General features: G+C 47.0%; 1 protein-coding gene across 1 annotated transcript in view; it reads left to right on the forward strand.

Annotated features, from left to right (window-relative positions):
* Positions 1–19,921, forward strand: part of SLIT1 (slit guidance ligand 1) — a 119,090-nt gene extending 99,169 nt beyond the window's left edge. Inside the window, exons 21-37 of the mRNA XM_081911961.1 lie at positions 431–563; positions 1,190–1,258; positions 3,088–3,159; positions 4,551–4,622; positions 5,092–5,163; positions 6,331–6,494; positions 7,373–7,497; positions 8,116–8,213; positions 10,776–10,915; positions 11,857–11,950; positions 12,104–12,241; positions 13,551–13,788; positions 13,936–14,066; positions 14,337–14,491; positions 14,926–15,214; positions 15,957–16,168; positions 16,838–19,921. Of these exons, the coding sequence (XP_081768087.1) occupies positions 431–563; positions 1,190–1,258; positions 3,088–3,159; positions 4,551–4,622; positions 5,092–5,163; positions 6,331–6,494; positions 7,373–7,497; positions 8,116–8,213; positions 10,776–10,915; positions 11,857–11,950; positions 12,104–12,241; positions 13,551–13,788; positions 13,936–14,066; positions 14,337–14,491; positions 14,926–15,214; positions 15,957–16,168; positions 16,838–17,076 (2,441 nt within the window). The 3' untranslated portion in view covers positions 17,077–19,921. The remainder of the gene's footprint in view (positions 1–430; positions 564–1,189; positions 1,259–3,087; positions 3,160–4,550; positions 4,623–5,091; positions 5,164–6,330; positions 6,495–7,372; positions 7,498–8,115; positions 8,214–10,775; positions 10,916–11,856; positions 11,951–12,103; positions 12,242–13,550; positions 13,789–13,935; positions 14,067–14,336; positions 14,492–14,925; positions 15,215–15,956; positions 16,169–16,837) is intronic.
* The last annotated feature ends 232 nt before the right edge of the window (positions 19,922–20,153 follow it).

Consider the following 20,153-nt stretch of genomic DNA (forward strand, 5'->3'; position numbering starts at 1 on the left):
GCCCTGGTCCAAACAGCAGCTTCTGATATGGTGCATCTATGCAGGGTGTGGAGGGGTGGCTGCTGTTCGGGGGGGGGGGGGAATTAACAGCTCCATAGCTTTTCCCATGTGCTTCTGAGAATTGAAACCCTTGTGTAAATCAATAGGAGGACATAGATGTCAAAGGGACCTTTCACACTCTTTCCAATTAAGAGCGGCGTTTTATTTGCAATGAATTAATCACACCAGTTGATTAATATTCTCTGTTCTAATTGCTGCTGATGCCTTTGGCCCTTTGATAAAGTGGGACACTTTATAATGGTGATATAAGGGCAGACTGAAATCTAGATTTCCCTGGAGAAACATAGGATAATGTCTGCCTTCAAGATCTCCTATTCCATCACCATGCCGTCTCTTTCCACTGTGAACCCTTTGGCTTGTGCCTTGGCAGGTCAGGAGGAGACAAGCTGCTTCCCACGCCCTCAGTGTCCCCAGGAGTGCACTTGCCTAGACACTGTTGTTCGCTGCAGCAACAAGCACCTGAAATCCCTCCCCAAAGGGATCCCCAAGAACGTCACAGAGCTGTGAGTAATGCTGCCTGGGCCGTTCTGCTGATGCTGCATCTGGGAAGAAGGGGCAATGTGGGCACTGGCAAGTCGCACCCGTGGATGAAGGGGCTGGGACCAGCCTAGTGAGGGGCATGCAGCTTTATACCTTGCACTGTTCAGCAGATCATCCTCAAAAGCTAAACACTGATCCAGTGCATGCCACATTCTCTGTGGGTTCAAAACTGGATGCCACTGAACTCTGAAGGGATTTTTTATTTAGGGGAATGAGTTCTGTGGCAGGTGGAAGGGGCCTGTAGTACTGTTATATTACTCTGCAGCGTTAATGAATCCAATGTTGATACCCTAGAATCAAACATCTGGAAAACTGGAAGAAAGCAAGGCAGCCTGAGACAAACATAGTTTCAGATTTAGGAGAGCACGTATGCCACCCTGTTAGAAATACAGGCGTGAAACACAGGCATTTGCACTTACAAGATAACTCTGATGGTTAGCTGGCACCATTAACAGAGGAGCAGGGACAGTGCTTATCACTAGTTATAGCTTCTAGGTTTAGTGTCCTTTGAACACCATTGTTGGAAGTTTAACAGTCCTCTCCTGTATTGCTGCTGTGACCTCTGATGCATCCTTCATTGTCCTTGCAGCTACTTGGATGGCAACCAATTCACCCTGGTTCCTGGACAGCTCTCCACCTTCCGTTACCTACAGCTGGTGTAAGTATCTGAGAAGAAGTGGCCTCGCGTGGTCCCCCGAGAGCTTGCCATAGTCTTTTTTTCAGAGAGGCAGGAGATGGGCTGTGGGCTGTGGCCTTTTCTCAGACATTTGTGCAGCATGTCTGTGGAAATTTTTAGACCAGGCCTAGGTGGGGAGTGGTGCAACTCGTCCCTCAGTGGACGCTGATCAACTGATTTGGCTCACATGGTATCAGCCTTTCACCAGTACAGAGGGGCTGGTTGGGGGGTACAGGAGATCTTTGTGGAATCAGGTGGCCATTCTGTTTTCAGGCTCCCAGGAGAGCACCAAAGAGAATAAAGCAGGTGCAGAAAGCCTGAGTGGCACCCAGATGTTGTATCTCCCACCTGATTCTTCCATCAAAATGCAAAAAAAAGCCTTTTCGTTAAAACACACACATACCATAGAGCTATATGGAAGCAGAGAAGCTTCTGAAAAACAACAAGAGGATGGTCAAAGAAGCTAGCATGGAGGATAAGAAATAATTTTTGTCTAAGGGAGAATTTGAGAGGAGGCATAGGACCCATTCTGAATTACATAAAATTATGCTTAACATATTAGCTTGTACAGCTGAAGAGGAGGTGAGAAGCATAAAGCATTAAAATTAACCATTAAATGTTTTTAGATTTTAGCCGCCTTGGTTATGGGGTCGCTAAAATGCAAATGCCGTACAACTAAAAAAGCTGGATTCTCTTGAGCAAGTGCAGTTAACTCAGCTCAGGATATTGGGTGAAGTAAATAATTCTCAAAACGCCATCTAGTCCATCTGACTTTGGATTTGGAGTTCATCCATCTCTCTGTTTACTTTGGTTTCCCTGGACATTAGAATAGCTTTGCTTTTCTGCTAAGGCACTGTGAGTCCTTTAGGAACTGATTTCAGTTCCCAAAGAGGTAGATTACCCTTCTGGCATCTCTCTCATATGTGGATCCTGGAATTTTCTGAATGATAGCCTTTTCCCCTGCCCCATTGACCCCACCTCACTAACTTTTCATCTCAAATGTTTGTTTATTGCCAAAGGATCCTTCACAGTTTATTTTATTTGCTGGCTGTTAAAATGCAGCTGAGTCTAAGTCTTAAGCACACTGACTCCAAGATTCACTCCATGCTCTGCAGGTCATCTTGTGATTTTCCCTGGCCTTCAGAGCATGTGCACTGCTAGATTTCCTTCTTCCTACATGAGACAGTTTATCAAGATTCCTTTCAAGCAGCACCAGACAGAGAAGAGATTAGAAGAATTAGCTGACGACATGCAGTCATCAGCCCAGAGCTGTTGCCAAAGGAGAAGGCAGATTTGAAGGTGCCACCAGCGCTGCATCTGCTGGATGTTCAATCTGTGGAGCCACTGTTCACATGAGAGTGTCCTTAGATATGCAAAAGACTGTAGAGTTTGAATGCAGAAATCTGGGAAGGACAGAATTGTTCCATCCCTATTTTCTCCAATGGAATAGGGACATCCCATTCCATAATGATTATTTTACTATTTTTACCCCACACATCTTATTGGGTTGCCACAGCACTCTGGGCAGCTTCCAACATACATAAAACCATAATAAAACATTATTTTTTTAAAAAAATCTTCCCTGTACAGGATTGCCTTCCAGTGGCTTGGGGGTTGGATAACTCCATATACCCTCCAACATTTCTCCAATGAAAATAGGGATATCCTAAGGAAAAGCAGGACATTCTGGGATCAAATCAGAAACCAGGATGGCTTCTCTAAATCAGGGACTTCCCTGGAAAATAGGGACACTTCTATAGGGAGAGAGAGTTAAATGTGATGTGAGCTTGCACAGTGCTTTTGTCTTACAGGGATCTGAGCAACAACAAGATCAGCTCTCTCAGCAACTCATCCTTCACCAATATGAGCCAGCTCACCACTCTGTGAGTGCCCAATACAGCATTTGACCAGCAGATCAGAAAGGGAGGATGTCCTACTGCCTCCAGCAAAAAGAGGCCTCCTCTACAGGGAGAGAAATGCCTTTTTAAATGACTGATGTTACAGTATACTGGCTTATACTGTGCAAAACAGGGTAGAAATGCCATTGATCCCTGGGGTCTACTGCCTGGCCAAAGAGAACATCAATTGATGGGGTGGCAGTTGCTGGTTCCATCTAACTAAACAGGAATGCATGCCTCCTGCAGTTCATTCTTGTCTACAAGGTGTTCTGTGACAACAACAACTACTTATAATCTGGAATTTGCTTAAATCCATGTGACCCATACACATGTACTCGTCTGTTCCCATCCTGATATTAGCTTATAAATCCTGAATCTGCTACATCATCATTAATGTTAGGAGGTTTCTTTCTGTTCTATTGACTGTGGTGTTCAGTTTCTGAGTTCCAAGCTTAAGGGTCAACCAGAAGGGCTGGAAACTTATTTTCATTTAAAAGACAAATGTAGGACTGAACGCCTCAGTCAATAAATACAATTAAATTGTTTTCTGGCAGCCAGAGCCTTGAAATTACAGGATTTTAGTGGGATTTCAGTCATCCCAATTGAAAGGGGGCTGGTGACACATATTGTTGATTGATAATATATTTAAAATAATCTTAGCAGTAAATAGAATGCCACTGCTATTTAACTGAAAGACACCTAGCCATTAAAAAAAAAAAGTTGAACTGAATAGTTGAACTGAGTTGAATAGAAGTAATGTAGAAAGTAAAAATCCTTCATTGGCCAGCAGACCCTATTGTTTTCTGTGTTGCCATCAAAGTTGCAATTTTAGACTCGTGCCAACTACTTGGCCAATCTGGAGAGAGTATGAACTTCATGGGTTGTTAGCATCGTCATTGAGTGGAATCCAGCCATACCCCAAGAACACACTGTGCCCCAGTTTATGTGAGTTGCCCATTAGAGAATCTTGAAAGAAACAATGGCTTGGCTCCTAAGGTGTGCTAACTTAGGGAACTTCACAGAAGGAAATTTTCCTGTCCCCCCCCCCCACTGTGCCTGTCGGTAGGCTTGGTGGGTGTGTCTCCTGAACAATGGGGGTTTGGGCACAGTGGCTTGCTGGGGGCGGAAAGGCCAGGAGGGTTTCCTTCTGTGAATTTTCATAGCTTACCTTAGGATCTGAGTCCAATTTTAGGGAGACCCCCCCCCACCTGCAGGAGAAGTGTTTTTGATGGGCACAGGGAGCAGGAGGGAGGAAACTTTCCTTCCTTTAACTAATATGGGGCTGGGGGAGGGATATCAGACAGTATGTGAGCTGGAGGGGTTTTTTTAAGAATGTGTGATGATTGAAACTCTTCCTTCTCTCCCCCATCCCTCAGGATCCTCAGCTACAATGCCCTGCAGTGTATCCCTCCCCTGGCCTTTGAGGGTCTCCGTTCACTACGGCTGCTGTAGGTACCTTGTATTCCTGTATTCCCCTATGCCCCTGTTCAAGGAGAAATCACCTCACTGGAGTCTGACTTTGGCCTAATTCCTGGGAAACTGTTACTTTAAGAACTGAGCAGCCAGGCAATTGGTATTGCAGGGATCCTCCATTTGCTTAGTTTGTGTGTGTTATGTGTCATATGGACATTCACTTTGCTCTCCTTGTTTCTTTGGCCAGTTAGTGCTCAGCCACACCTCATCTGGGCATAGAGCAGCAGTCTATCCTAAGTCCGTGGGTTCGTAATCCAGTGCTTGACATATGATGCAGATGGTATAGGGGGAAGGGGTTTAAGTCTAAAAACCCCAATTCCTGACTTCCCTGGTTTTAGGCAGATCATGCTCCCCTAACCTCCTTAAAGGGTCCATCAAAACAAGTAAGACAGGTGGGTCCCACGGTCCAGGACACTGAGAATACTACTTGTGTTTTGTGCCCAGGTCCCTCCATGGAAATGATATTGCTACACTTCCTGAGGGGATATTTGCTGATGTCATCTCCTTATCTCACCTGTGAGTATTGCATCAGTTTGAACACCCATTCTTTCCTCTTGCATGAGAATCCCAGCTTGGCACTACTACCTGATGCTCTGTGGGACAGTACTTGGAAGGCAAAAGCTAGAAATTATCCTTTGTTTCCTGTTGTTTATCCACCAGGTCAGAGAATGATGCTAGGCAGGGGTAAAGCCTATTTTCATTTTGGTGTGATGGCTGCCTTGGCTGACATGATGGCAGACGTAGTGTGCTCTGTATGCTGAACAGCAGCAGGAGCTGGTCTGGTTCTGCTTTCTTGCAATGTTGCTGAAGTTCCTCCTGGCACCTTTTATCAGGAGGCAGCAACCAAGCTTGCAGTCCTGTAGTTTGCACCTCTTAAGTAAGGCAAAGGAGTTAGCATGTGTGCACACACACACACACACCAGGCTGTACTGGCTCTTAATGCCCAGTTGGCTGTGAGTGGGGTAGGGGGAAGAGGTTTGGGAGGAAGTTGTGCTGTGCCTCTTGTCCTCTACTACACTTCAGAATAACGCAGGAGAAACCAGTGTAGACCAGCACCCCAATGCTCAGAACTATAAAGCACTGCAACAGACTCTACCTATGTTAGAGTCTAAGGAGAAGGTTGGGGAAAGGTACATTGGGGGGAAGACTGGGGTATGTTTTTTGTTTAGGGTCCCCCCCCCCAGCAGGATCCTCAGCTTGCAGAGCAATTTCAGCCTTCAGAGTAAATTCTTTCGCAATTTACATACATCTAAAAAGATATTAGATATGCTAATCAGCAGCACCTCTAGGCAAGGCGGCAACCCTAGGGACTACCTCTATGTGTGTTCATCACTCAGCACCCGCACCCTGAAGTGATGAGTGGTGCCAACACCCTGCATTTCGGTGGCCGCAATTTGCACATTTAGCTGCATCTTTTTGAGTCATGTTGTCAGGAACTGAGATAGCAAGTTGCAAGCCAGCATGTGTGAATCATACCTTTAAGAACAGTATGAAGAGAGACTACCTCAGATTGTAGCTATGTTGCTCTATGAGGGCAGTTTCAGAGTCTGAAAATAGAAACCATACTTATTAATCAGTTCCAGGGCCACTAGAGGCAGCCAGAGAGATCAAATGCAATGAATGACAGCCCCCCTCCAGACCTTAAGGAGTTATGTAGAGATTCTGGTTCTCCCTGCTTAACAGAGCCATCGGTGCCAACCCACTGCACTGTGATTGCCACATGCGCTGGCTCTCGGGCTGGGTCAAAACTGGCTACAAGGAGCCTGGCATTGCCCGCTGTGCTGGCCCTGCAGATATGGAGGGCAAACTGCTGCTCACCACTCCTGCCAAGAAGTTTGAGTGCCTAGGTAAGTGAATAAATACTTTATAGTATACTTTATACTTTATTCATTTTGTAGAGCAGCTTTGTCCAAACAATGGCTCTTTCTGGTCCACCCTACCCTGCCCAGTTGCTCTTTGGCCCTCTTCCCTTTCCCAACACAGAAGTTGCACAAGCCTCACCACAGTGGTGAGGCTTGTGCAACTTCTGTGTTGCACCACATTGCCCACACATGTGCTACTCCTATCATGTTTGGTCCATAGTGTTGAGAAGGTAAGATGAGTGTCTTGGTGAAGGAAGACCTGGAGGAAGGACACAGGCTGGAGGCTATGTTGCCTCCTCCTTCCATAGCCTTCTCATCCAGCTAAGTCACTAAAGCCAAATCCATCCTAGCTGACGTGGTAAGAGTGTCTATATAGGAACACTCCATCTGTTCGCATCTTCCAGCCTGTTCCTGGCCTCTCTATATGGCAAACCCCATTGGACTGTTTGTTCATCATCCAAAGGTCTTTCCCATCAGTTGCCACCCAGCCCCCCCTTTTTAAAAACTGGAGGAGCCAGGGATTGAACCTAGGAAATTCTGCATGCAATGCATGTGTCCCAGCACTGAGCTACAGGGCCTACTATTTAAAGAAGAAAAACAAGTAAGCACAACCTGGCTTTGTGCCACAGAGTGGGGTGGGCAGGCTCTCCTTTCAGAACTCCTCCATCTGTTAATATATATTCAGCTCCACCATTAATCCATTTGCGATCTCCTCTATGTTTCTGGCAAGTGCCTTGCAAAAGATTCTGGCCAAGAAGGGGGACAGTCTTCACAGGAGGATGTGTGGAAATCCTCCCTTCCGTTCAGTGATTCTTTGGCTCTGACCCCAATTCCTAGTTGTCTGGTTTCTTTCATCTATGCAGGGCCTCCTCCCCTCATCATCCAGGCCAAGTGTAACCCCTGCCTCTCCAGTCCTTGTCAAAACAGAGGCACATGTCAACAAGATCCTTTGGACTCTTACCGCTGTATCTGCCCCAGTGGCTACAAGGTGAGAAGAGGGATGGGGAGGAGGAGAGGGGTGACTAGGGAGGGTGAAGAGATCATTGACAAAGGGAAGGTTTGGGCTTTCTTCCTGCTTCTGACGGCTTGTGTCAACCAAAAGAAAAAGGCTCAGAGAAGGACCAAGACATGGTGGAAGGAACCCATTCTCCAGTTTGACAACCAGCCTAGTTTATCACTGCCATCAGGAATGGGCGAGATACACTCTCAGTCCCTACTGATTGGACCTAGAGCTGCCACTATTTCTGGGGGTGGGAGTGGGGAATGTGGAACTGGCTGTTTCATCTGAACGTTCGCCAGATGTTTTTGCACTAGCGTGCCCATTGTCCCTGATCATGATGGAAACTGAACTTCAAAACTTACAGAGGACGCTTGGTTGGGAAGGCAGCTCTTGACTCATAGCTATAAAGGAAATCCTGGTGGCGAAAAGAAGCAAACCCAAAAAGGACAGCCTGCATTATGTATAGGCAGCAATTCCTATTATTATTATTTTGTTCTTTTATGGCTGATGAGCAAGGACCTGAGACTGAGAAACCTCACGTCCTGGCCAGAGCTTTATAATTTGTTCTTTGTATTGTGGCTGCTACTTCTTCTTGTCTCATTCCAGGGCCAAAACTGTGAACTCTCTGTGGATGGTTGCTCCAGCAGGCCCTGTGAGAATGGTGGGACCTGCCTGTCTCACGAAGGCAGTGAAGCCAGCTTCAGGTGAGTGGCTGCTCAGCTTCTCAAATGGGGGGGAATGGTAGAGATTCCGGTAGGGACTTTGGGGAAGAGTTTAGGGCAGGAATTAGAAGAAAGCAAAGGGACAAGTTTGGGGCATGACAAGGAGAATAAAGAGAGCAGGTCTCCCTGAGGAACCTGATGGGGCTTGAAAGGAGAAAATAGGGGGAAGGGGAGTGGGGGTTGGCCGGCTGATGGGCTTGAGAGGGTTTCATACCTTGTTCTGTGAGGCTTTGGTGGTATGTGGTGGAGATGAGAGCACCTCTTCAGCAGAAAAAAAAGGGGAGAGGAGGAGGATGAGATGTGGGAGTCCACAGGGATGTTACTGGGCAGAGAGAGATGAGGTCTCTTTGATATCCAAAGGATTCCTAATTGGTAAGGCAAAAAGCATCACCTTTTATGCTTACCTTGGGCTTAAAAATTAGCATAAAAGCAAAGAAGGCAAAACCTGTTTTCCTGGCAGTGAATGAGTGTAAAGAAATTAAAATGGTGTCTAAGATGTTTGCAAAATGGCTTCTTATAATGCATCTTAATCTGCTGTTTATGTGAGTTGGAGAAAAGAGATTAACGTATCTTTTGGACTCTGCAGACAAGAGCCTCAGGCGATCAAAACTTCTTGATTAGTAATCGTGAGAGTGATATTTTGGTGGCCATATCCTTGTTTATGGTGGTCTTTCGTTTACTTCTAAATTTACAAATTATAAGGGAGGAATGGCAGAGATTTACAGTGAAAGGAGACAATGAATTTGCCAGGGGCTTTTGCAGCTCAGCTTGCTTGGAACATGTGAGCTTGGCTTTCTGTAATGGAGTCTCTCTTGAGGCCTCTCCAGACTAAAACCAACGTCCTTTTGAGCTGCAGGCCATCATAACAAAAGCTGGATGTTTTTAGGGGTGCTTTGTAACAGATTTGGGGGAAAGATTTGGGAAGCATTCTGTTGATACTGTTCAAAAAGGCACTCTTTACCCTCCACCAAGATTGTCCACCACCACAATCACTAATCCTGGAAACCGTAGTCAGTTTCTTTCTGTAAAAATGGGTTGAGACCCAGCAGGGGAAACCTTTTAAGACGTTTACAGCCTCTTGGGGAGCTATAGCTCTGGTTTGCAGTTGGACCTCAATGTACAGGACTCCTCCCCACTTCACTCTCCAGAGTACAGTGTGGGTGGCTTTCTGGGAAACAGACCATAATTAGTGGCTGAAAATAAACCACAGGCAGGAGAGAGAGAATGGGGCCCTAGCCCTTTCTGTGTACCCAAATTGCCAAGATGCTAAATGGCCTCTCATCCCGTCACCATAACAACCCAGCATCTTCAAAGCCAGCACATAATGTCCTTTGGGGGTTGACAAAGCTGTTTGCCTGCACATGCCAGACTAGATTCTGCCTTTGGGGAAAGGTAGTAGGCAGGGAGATGAGCCCTCTAGGAAAGGATATCAGGACCCTCAGCCTGCAGAGCAATTCAATATGCCAGAGACGGAAGGTCATCAGTTCTTCCACCTCTGCTTCCTCTTCCAGCTAAATAGGCTACAGGCAGTATAAATGGAAATGACAGCATATGCAGCACACACTCACCTGTGCTTTTAGTACAACAACCCCCCAACACGCAAATATATGTGAATGCAATGCATCCCTTTCCTGATGTGTGCACAGATCATGGTGCACGTAAATGAATCTCAAGTTCAGACCCACGCAGTACACAACCAGGCACATGCATGCATACACAGCACCACATGCATTATGTGCATAGAACTGTAGATACAGCACACACACTGATCTAGCCTGGGCATGCAAATGCAGCCATAGGTATAGCTTTGAGAATTGATTTTATTTGCCTGTTTGCTGGTTTACATTTTTATTTAAAATAGTTGTATACTGCCCTTCATGAAAATGGATTTCAGGGTGGTTTATATAAAAAAAATTCAACAACCAGAGAAAAATACAGTAAACACACCCGAAACCACTGCTGAGTAGCAAGAAACAGTTAAGTGACAATACTTAAACATTTAGGCTCATTTAACCTTGAGTCTCATATCCTCATAGCCTTCTTTTCTTGCCCATCCCAAGGGTCCTCTTTTCTTCTGCTTCTTTAACCCCTCCCCTGCCTGTTCCACTACTCAACTTAAAGCCCCTCCAAGTCATAGCTGTCAACTTTTCCCTTTTCTTGCGAGGAATCCTATTCGGAATAAGGGAATTTCCCTTTAAAAAAGGGAAACGTTGACAGCTATGCTCCAAGTGTGTCTGCCCCAGAACTCTCCTGGAAACAATAATCTCTTTAACCCCTTCTATGTCGAGTGGCCTCCAAAGTGGATCCATCTACATCCTACCAATCAGAGATGAAAGTGTCTCAGGTTCAAGACAGTGCAATATTCAGAACCATTGGCAGAGCATTGAATGTTCTTCTGGCAAAACCCTGACTTCCTTTCGCTCTTCTTTGGGCTCTTTTCAGGAATGATAAAGAAAAACCACCCACAAAACCCCTGAAATGCCCCAAAGCGAGCACCTTCTAACCTCTCAGTTTGTTAAACAACCTTCATTTCCCTCTCGACAGGTGTTCCTGCGTGGATGGATTTGAAGGTCCAACCTGCAGCCTGAGGACCAACAACTGCAACAATAACAATTGCAAGAACGGTGCCACATGCATTAATGGATCCAGAAATTACACCTGCTTATGCCTTCCGTTCTTCACAGGTAGGGCCAGGCTTGTAATGGAGGCGGATGCACTTGGAGAGAAGCAGAAGAGAGCTAAGGTAGCAAAGCACAAACTTCTAAGCTGGTCAGTGCCAGAGGCAGGTTTAGCCTAAGGATCTGACTCCAGTGCCCAACATTTACTTTTTTTAGTTTAGTGTTAGCACCTCTCCTCCACCAATACCTGAAGATACCCCAATGCATTTTTTTAAACTAACTCTAGCTTCCCAAGTAGCAGTTCCCCCTTCCCTGCCAGGTTAGTACCTAGCCCATGAACAATAGTGTCTTTCCCTGAACAATAGAAGGAGATCCACCTATACCCTGGTTGAATATTGAGTCAGGGTTTGGGAGTTAGATACAAATAACAGCATTCCGGGCTGAAGCATGAGACTATAAATATTTTATTTTAAATTATTTCATTAAAATTATTGTTAAAAGAAAAACCACCCCTCAAAGTAGTTTGCCATCTATTGTCTGAATGGAAGGTGTCCATACCTTATCTCACAGTGCTTCTAGTGGGCTGCCCATAAGATAGGGTTGCCATACGTCTGGAATTTCCTGGACATATCCAGAATATTGTAGTACATCCTGCTCAGATGTCCAGGAAAATTTGGACGTATGGCAGCCCATGTTGACAGTGTTGTTTTTTCTGATTTGCTTAAAAACTAACTTAAAAACTTCATGTGAATCTGCCCAAAAAGCTCATCAACTTTGGGCAAAGTAAGAAAAGCTCAATAACTTTGCCAGTCCGGATATGGAAACCCTCCCATAAGTTGTTGGTTCTGTTGCATGGATGCAAGTGATGGGACAGCAAAGATTGTTCTTCCTCGTTCCTTCCCTTCCCTGCCCTTTCCTTGGAGGAGCTGGTTCAGCCACATGCAGACTGGGCCCAGGGGACATGGGGCCTGAGCCTGCTTCTCTCTGCTTTTCTCTCCTTCCTGCAGGAACTTACTGTGAGCAGCTAATGGATGTCTGCTCCCTGGAGCTTAGCCCCTGCCAGCATGATGCAGTGTGCAGGGCTACCCCTGATGGGCCCAAGTGAGTGATTTAGCAGCTACCTTGGTGGCATGGGGGGAAGCAGAAAAACATAAACCTACAGCAAACCAGGGGAATTGCAATAGAATTCTAAAGTGGATAGGAAAGGGATGCAGCTACAGCCAGTGAGTGGCTTCTCCCTGTCCCTGCCTACAGGTGTGAATGCATGCCCGGCTTTGTGGGAGATAATTGCAGTGTAGACTATGACGACTGCCTAGACCATCGCTGCCAGAACAACGCCAAGTGCTTTGATGAGCCAAATGGGTATTCTTGCCTTTGTACCGGAGGCTACAGGTAAGGTTGTGAGATGGGCAAGAGTATATACCAGTTCAACTCATTCTAAGCTACCTGAAAATCTCAACACCTGGGATTGCCCTCTACTGGAAGAGTTCCTCTTCCACAAGGGTGGCTGGGAGAAAGAGGTACAATGAAAAGAGTGATCAGTTATTACCAGAAGTGTCAAACACTGATTAGTTTTAAGACCCTGGCTGTTTCCAGAGTTGTTTGACTGTGCTTACGAGATTAAAAGAATGCATCTCACATTTGCCGAAACTTTGTACCACACAAGGAGTTAGATGCCTAGTGTGAATTGCTCTGCCCACCAAGGAGACGAGACAAGTTGTTCTGAACATCCTGGCAAAAGTAGTTCCTGTATATAGGGAAGTAATGTACAGAGATATGCAACATAGCTCTGTCCTGCAGCTGAGGACAGCTTAAAAGACTTGGGGCACATGCCCATGACATAAACCTGCATAAATGTAGAATGCCTCTGGGCAAATTAAGAGGGTGGCAGGGCCAGCTCACCCATGAGACAAGGTGAGGCAAATGCCTCAGGTGGCGGGATCCACAGGGCAGTGGATTCAGCCTCAAAGGGATGCTGTGGTGGCAGCAACAGCTATGGTGTACTCCTTGGAGGGCAGATCCTCAACAGCCCCCCCACACATGCCACCTCTACAGTGACTAGGGAGAAAATGGTGGGGGCTGCCCTCTGGGCATGATTCAGAGTGAGCCGCCCCCCCCCCAAAATGGCCTTTGAGTCCCACTTCAACTGTCCAGTAAGGTTGATTTGATACCCTCTATGTTCCTGATGTAGATTTTTACCCTTTCTTCCCTGGTTGGTGGGGAGCACACCATTTTGTGGTTCACCTCAGGTGCTAAAATGTATTGGGCTGGCCCTGTCTGCTGGACCACCCCATAAGGACACCCCTGGTCAAAGATATTCTGGTTGTCTTTATTGGTGAAGAAGCAAACTGAGTAAAGTGTGTCAGTCTTCCCTTGGGATTCAGGGCGGTGTGATGACTTGTATGTCACTTGAGTACTTGCCTTGTCCCATTCACTTGATGCCCCGGTTCAGTGAACTGGAGTGCTCTTACTGCAGGCACAAACAGGGACCAGGAAAGATCATGGGGCAACACACATGCATGTGATTCCAGGCACATTTTACTCAGTCTCTGGGAAGAGGAAAATCAGAGGAGAGTGCACACTGCCTTAAAACTGTATGAGTGCCACAGGATCCAGCTGTGGTCCTGCTAAAACCCTGTGGTGTTATCCCCAAGTTGCCTCCCGCAATTTGTGCCTTGTTGTGTTCTCACTCTTATCATAGTGGCCAGCTCTGTGAGATTCCACCCCATGGCTCCCTCCAACCCAGCCCATGCGAGAGGGCAGAATGCCAGAATGGGGCCAACTGTGTGGAGCTAGGCAGTCGTGCCTTATGCCAATGCCTTCCTGGCTTTGGGGGGCCCAAATGCGAGAAGCTGCTGAGTGTCAACTTTGTGGACAGGGACACGTACCTCCAGTTCACTGACCTGCAAAACTGGCCCAGCGCCAACATCACTTTGCAGGTAAGTGTTGATGAGCAAGGCTGCCGCCTCTGCCACCCCAAGAGCTGGCATCTGCCCACACTCTTCATCCGTGCCATTTGTGGGACTGGTTGGAGTGTAGAATTAATGTTTCTGCCCCTTGCTTGTTCATTCCCTTGTTCTCTGCAGGTCTCCACGGCTGAAGACAATGGGATCCTCTTATATAATGGGGACACTGACCACATGGCGGTGGAGCTGTACCAAGGCCATGTGCGCGTCAGCTATGATCCAGGCACCTACCCCAGCTCTGCCATTTACAGGTAGCCCTCTGCCTTTGGCTTCTCCTTCCAGCTCAGAGTGACCCTCAGTCATTGAGCAAAGCTGCACATTGACCATGAAGGCAAAAGGAAGGGTTTGGGGGTTTGGATCGTGGGGAGTTAGTGCAGAAGTGACAAGGAACACAAGGCAAAGTGGATACGGGTGCTGCACTTCCATGCTGGATGGGTGCAGATGGCTGTGGATGCCAGATATCAGGCCCAAGGTTGGGTGCCACCAGCCTTTCCCATCCTACACCTCCCTTCTCTCCCTAGTGCAGAGACCATCAATGACGGGCAGTTCCACACTGTAGAGCTGGTGACCTTTGAGCGGATGGTAAACCTCTCCATCGATGGAGGAGACCCCATGACCATGGACGGCTTTGGCAAGGCCCACACGCTGAACTCTGAGGCTCCACTCTATGTTGGGGGTAGGACTGTGACCTTGGCCCAATCCAGTTGGGGAGAAGGGGGTGGGAGAGGCTGATATCTCTGTCACCTCCGTGCTTGCACCTGGAGGGCATTAACTGAATGAAGAACTCCTTCACTCTTCTTCGCTCACGTCCACTGGATAGTAATGATGCAAGAGGAACATTTCTGTTCTTCTCTCCAGGGTGGGGTGTCTGATTTCATACTGCAGGGCACTAAGAGCCAAGTGCCAATCTGAGAAGGAGTGACGGGTGCTGTGGCAGTGGGGAGAGGGGAGAGAAATGGAAGAAGGTGGCTCTTAACATTCCACACAGCATTCCAGAATAAGGAATGCTCTTTTCCATCTCCACCAGCACGCTCTCTCTTTTCCCCAGGAACTTGCTCTTCCCTCTCTTTCCTGCCCCTTACCTTGCTGTTCTGGCTCTCCCCTCCGCAGGGATGCCCGTGGATGTGAACTCTGCCGCCTTCCGCCTCTGGCAGATCCTGAATGGCTCCAGCTTCCATGGCTGCATCCGCAACCTTTACATCAACAACGAGCTGCAGGACTTCACTAAGACGCAGATGAAGCCGGGGGTGGTGCCCGGCTGTGAGCCCTGCCGCAAGCTCTACTGCCTGCATGGCATTTGCCAACCCAACACCCCCCATGGCCCCATTTGCCACTGTGATCCAGGCTGGGTTGGGCCCCATTGCGACCAGCCCATTAGCAACCCCTGCCAGGGTCACAAGTGAGTACACAGCAGCAGAATCCCCCTCCACCCTTTCCTTGTGGGCTTCTTCTCTCACTGCAGTGCTGGGTGCAAGATGGAGAACGTGTGGGGAGGGATTGCAGCTCAGTGGTGGAGCATGTGCTTTTCGCCCAGAAGGGGCCAAGTTCAATCCCTAGCATTTCCACTTTGAAAGGATCAGGAGCGACCTCTGGCTGACACCCCACAGAGCCACTGCCTGTCAGAGCAGACAATTTTGGGCTAGATGCACCCATAGTCTGACCTGGTATAAGGCAGCTCCCTGTGTTCCTAAGTGTGACTGGAACTGCATCTTGTGGGCTCTGATGGGCAGTATTTTGCCTCTCCTGTTTGCTCATCTCTGATGAGGCGGGGCAGGCAGGGCATTTATGACTGCAGCAACAAAAGCAGAAATTAGTTGTCTCTAAAGCCCAGCACAGGGGCATAGGTTTGGGAACAGCGTTCAAGAACAGCACATACCTAATTCCAACTCCTCCTTCACTTTTAAAGCAGCCTCAATAAAGCTGTACTTGTGTGTTTGGAGGATAAGGGAAGTTGGGGAGTCAGTGAGAACGCTCCTCCTCTCTCACTTCTTTGTATTGCTAAGATGATGTTGGAGAAGCCAGGGTGCACAGAGAATCTTGCAGGTCCTTCCTATGTTAAATGCTGCTTCTAGAAGATGGTGGCCTAACTGCAACCTTTTGAATTCACCTATATTTAGCTTTATGTTTCACTCATTCTACAGGTGCGTCCATGGAATCTGCATGCCCCTTGATGCCCTCTCCTATAGTTGCCAGTGTCAGGATGGCTACAAGGGAGCCCTGTGCAACCAGCAAGGGGAACTCCACAACCCATGCAAGAGCTTGCAGTGTGTTCATGGTCAGTGCCAGATCTCAGACACAGGCGAGGCCTTCTGTGAATGCAACGGGGGATTTGATGGCGACCTCTGTGACCAAGGTCAGGCACATCTCCTTTTCTTCCTTACATTCCCATAGCTAAGGACCCCTGAGGGCCCTCCCCTGATAAGACGCTTGGGCCTATACCTAAGCTGCCAGTATTGTGTTAAGCCAGCTATGCCCACCGTGGGCAGAAGAAACCCCAGCCAGGGAGTACGTAGATGTTATTTCTTGCCTAGCCTCTTCCCCTAGTAAGTTTTCTAGCAACTGTAGACCCTCATCCCTTCTGTTGCACTGGCTGTAAATGGGAATTTGAAATTCCGTGATCCCACAGAACAGCCAGCGTTGTACATCCCAGTACAATACCATTGCACTCTTCTTCCAGACACTATGGCCACAACTTTGGTAAGGGAGCAATGAGCAACTGAGCCACAAATTCTTGATTCTCCACCCCCACCCCGTCCTGCCTCTCTGTCCTCTCCTTCCATTGACAAAAAGCAAGACCAGTTTTGCAGGACCCCCAGCCAACCAGATAAGGGACGGATAAGATTTTTTCTACCTGTTCCTAACCATTCAGAAGGCAAGATCATTCGTCATAGTATGCTTATACATACTAGAATGCCCAGTTTTTTGAGTTGACCTTCACCAGAACCCCAAGCATAATGTGTAATGAAGGCTTTCTCAGAGGAGCCTCCTTGCCTGACTTCCCTCTTCCTAACGTTTTCCCTAGAGTCGGAGTGTCGGGGTGAGGCCGTGCGAGACTTCCACCAGGTCCAGCGAGGCTATGCCATTTGCCAGACAACCCGGCCTGTCTCCTGGGTGGAGTGCCGGGGATCGTGCCCAGGGCCAGGATGCTGTGCAGGACTGCGCCTCAAGCGCAGGAAATACACCTTTGAGTGCAGCGATGGCTCTTCCTTTGTGGAGGAGGTGGAAAAACCCAGCAAATGCGGCTGTTCCCAGTGCATGTAGCCTCCAGCAAGGGACAGGCCGGAGCCAGAGACAAGTGGGCCAGGCCTGCCCTGACAGAGGCCGTGGGAACACCCTTGCCATCTCCTCTTGCCCCTGTTGCTGCTTGGAAGAGGGGTGGGGCAGGGCTCTCAGTCTGGCAACGGAGCATCTCCTTTGGCATGGTGACAATGGCTCTTCTGGATGGACCAGACAAAGGTGTAGATAGAAGACTTTTGCTGGGAAATCCAGCCCAACAGATGTATTTATATCCAGCACAGACTCTATCTGGGGCCACTACTTGTGCACAATATGGATTCTTAGCAAGCCTGGCCATGCCTGTTTGTTTTGCCCAGTGTGGTGCCCTGAGAGGCCATGTCCACAGCTCATGCCTAGACACGGGATCCTGCCATTTCATATCTTGTCATTTTACCTGGTCTTAGACCCTGCTATCCTGCACCATGTCTGTCTTTTTCCCCCCTTTTCTTTTGGCAGTTTTGCTTTTTCTCTTGTTGAATACCCACCTGTTCCTATTCCTACTGGCTGCTCGTTGCAACCTCATCTTCTGTTTATAGGACTAAATTGCAAGTAATGCAGAGGCAGGACCCGGGGCAAAGGCAGGAGGACTGTGTGCTGCAGAATTAGCAAAGATAAAATCCCTTAGGTGAATGGGAAGCGTTCGTATGAACAGTTGCCTCCTATACCGGATGGTTGCAAGGTAATGTATTTAAAAACAGCTTAACCTCGGAGCTGCAGTCTGGTCTCAACTAATAGCAAAAAGGAGCCACACTTGCTCCACATTGAATGATCCACCAGCATTAACAGGACTTACCACCACTTCCCTAATTTTGAAATCCTATACTCACTTAGCTGGGAGTAAGCACCATTGAACACAATGAGACTTAACTGCCAAGTAAGCATGTGTAGGATCTTGTTGCATGAGGGCTGGAGAAACCTTGGCTAGCAGTCTTCCTGTTGTACCTCTAATGGATGGGACAGGGAGACTTACATGTCCCCAGTTATAAAGCCAGCCATCTCCATGATTTGAGGGCAGCAACAGGGACAGATGTAGTTTTCTCTGGTTCTGCCTATATCACTGCCTTTCTACACCGCAAAATCTGTCTTCTGCCCAAATGCCATCTGGTTTGCTGTAATGAAAAGTCTGGATATTTTCAGAGTGGTGCCTGTTCTGCAACCCAACGTCTGTGAACTCGAGAATAATCATTTTCATACCCATCATGCTCACTTTCACCTGCCTTTTAGAACGGGAGGGGGGGAATGAATTGCATGTGTCTCTTGCACTCAGTTTACTGTAGCATTACTCTTCATACACCAGGCCCACCCACAAAGTACCATTGCCCTCTTGTAATGGGTTGTGGGGTTGGGTATATCAGCCACCGCCTGCAATAAAAGCTGAAGCACAAGCTTCCAAAGCAAGTGCTATAGATTATTTGCTCAGGTGGGGTTAGGCCTGGGCCACAGCATCAGAAGAAATAAGATGGCTCTTTAAGATCCAGGCAGTTAAAATAAACTAAGCTGACAGTACCTTCTCTTGCTATGTTTCCAAATCCCTGTTTGAGAGAGTTTTTATGCTAGACCCTGGACAATAGAGCTGCAAATTGGTCAAAGACACTTTTGATCTAACTTATTCTTGCAGAAAAAATGTAGTTTGCACTTATCACCACTAGCTACTGACCAATAATTAGAAGTAAAACCATTAGAGTTGCGGGGGGTGGGGGTGGGGGAAAAAACACCAAGCCAGATTCCTTCAAATTCTGCACATGAAAAGTTAATATCTCTGATCTATATGCACTATGTTAATTAAGCAAATCTGAATATTATTTGCAGAGTTTGCTCTGTTTCTCTTGGTTGGGAGGAGAAAAGAAATAGCACACAGAAGCTGCCATGTCCCAACCACTGGAAATGCTACTTACCCAGCCTGGGTTTTTGAGACTTCCATCAGACAGAGGCTTTAAAGTGTGTAGGAGACACTTGAAGGCTTGAAACAACTTTGTTAAAAAAAAAATCGAGATGATATTCTCAGGATGCAGAATTTTCACCCAGTAGTCATGCCAGAATCCAGTTGCTGAGAAACAACGTGCTCTCCGGTACAAGCCTGGTGGCCTTGGCTGTACATGTGTTCTTGTTTCCAGGGCAACCTCAGCCAGATGCTTGTTCCCTGAAACTTATGGATCATGTTTCCTATGGTGGGGGGAAGTTTCCCTCTTAAAAGGTAGAGCTACTTGCCTGGAAGCATCTGGTACATGTAATCACAAGGTTGCAGGTTTCTAGGAGGTACATTGGATATGGGAGAAATAAAAGGGTAGCATCTCGGAATACCCCCTAGTATAAAACAATTGGTTATTAGAAGCACAGGTTTTCAACTATACACTATATTATGGGTAAAACCAGCAGCAAGGAGGCTATCCTTTGCTCCTGCAGAGAATCAAATGGATGGCTAGTTGCAGGGGCTTCTACAGGGGCTCCCACCTTGTATCTCTGTGTGTGCTAGTCATGCAGAACCTGCTAACTCTTCCATTGCTGCAGGTTAAGAGACAGAAACTACATGACAGCAGGGCATAAGTTGCCTTGCTAGTACTAAAAGCCTTGACTGGTGACTTTTGCAGACAGGTACAGCATGAAACTCTGTTAACATAACAGGATCTGCGGGGCCATTTAAATCTGCAGCCATTCTTTCATATTCTGGTTTTGCCATCTTAAGTATTTTTCATTTCTATTTATTATAGAAACCTCAAGAATGTTAAATGCATTTTTCTTCACACTGAGAATGTGCAGCTTTTAAACTTCCATTTGTAAGGTTCCTAAACAAGTTCAATTACACAAAATAAACTAATTAGGGTTTTTGGAATTTCTTATGACTTCACATTTCCGATTATAGCCATTACACATATCAAACGGAAAGTATCTTATGTCTGATTTTTTAAAAAACTGTGCCTGCCACTGCAGTCCATACTTTGGTAATAAAGTAGATTATATTGGGTATTGTTTGGTAGCCATATGCTGCAGAGGGCAATGCTTGATGTTCACTGTTCATTTTGTCCATCATGTACCAAAGTAAGTTTACACTTGCAATGTTATCT

Source organism: Podarcis melisellensis (genome assembly GCF_964234715.1).
Source record: "Podarcis melisellensis genome assembly, chromosome: 5".
Classification (NCBI taxonomy): Eukaryota; Metazoa; Chordata; class Lepidosauria; order Squamata; family Lacertidae; genus Podarcis; species Podarcis melisellensis.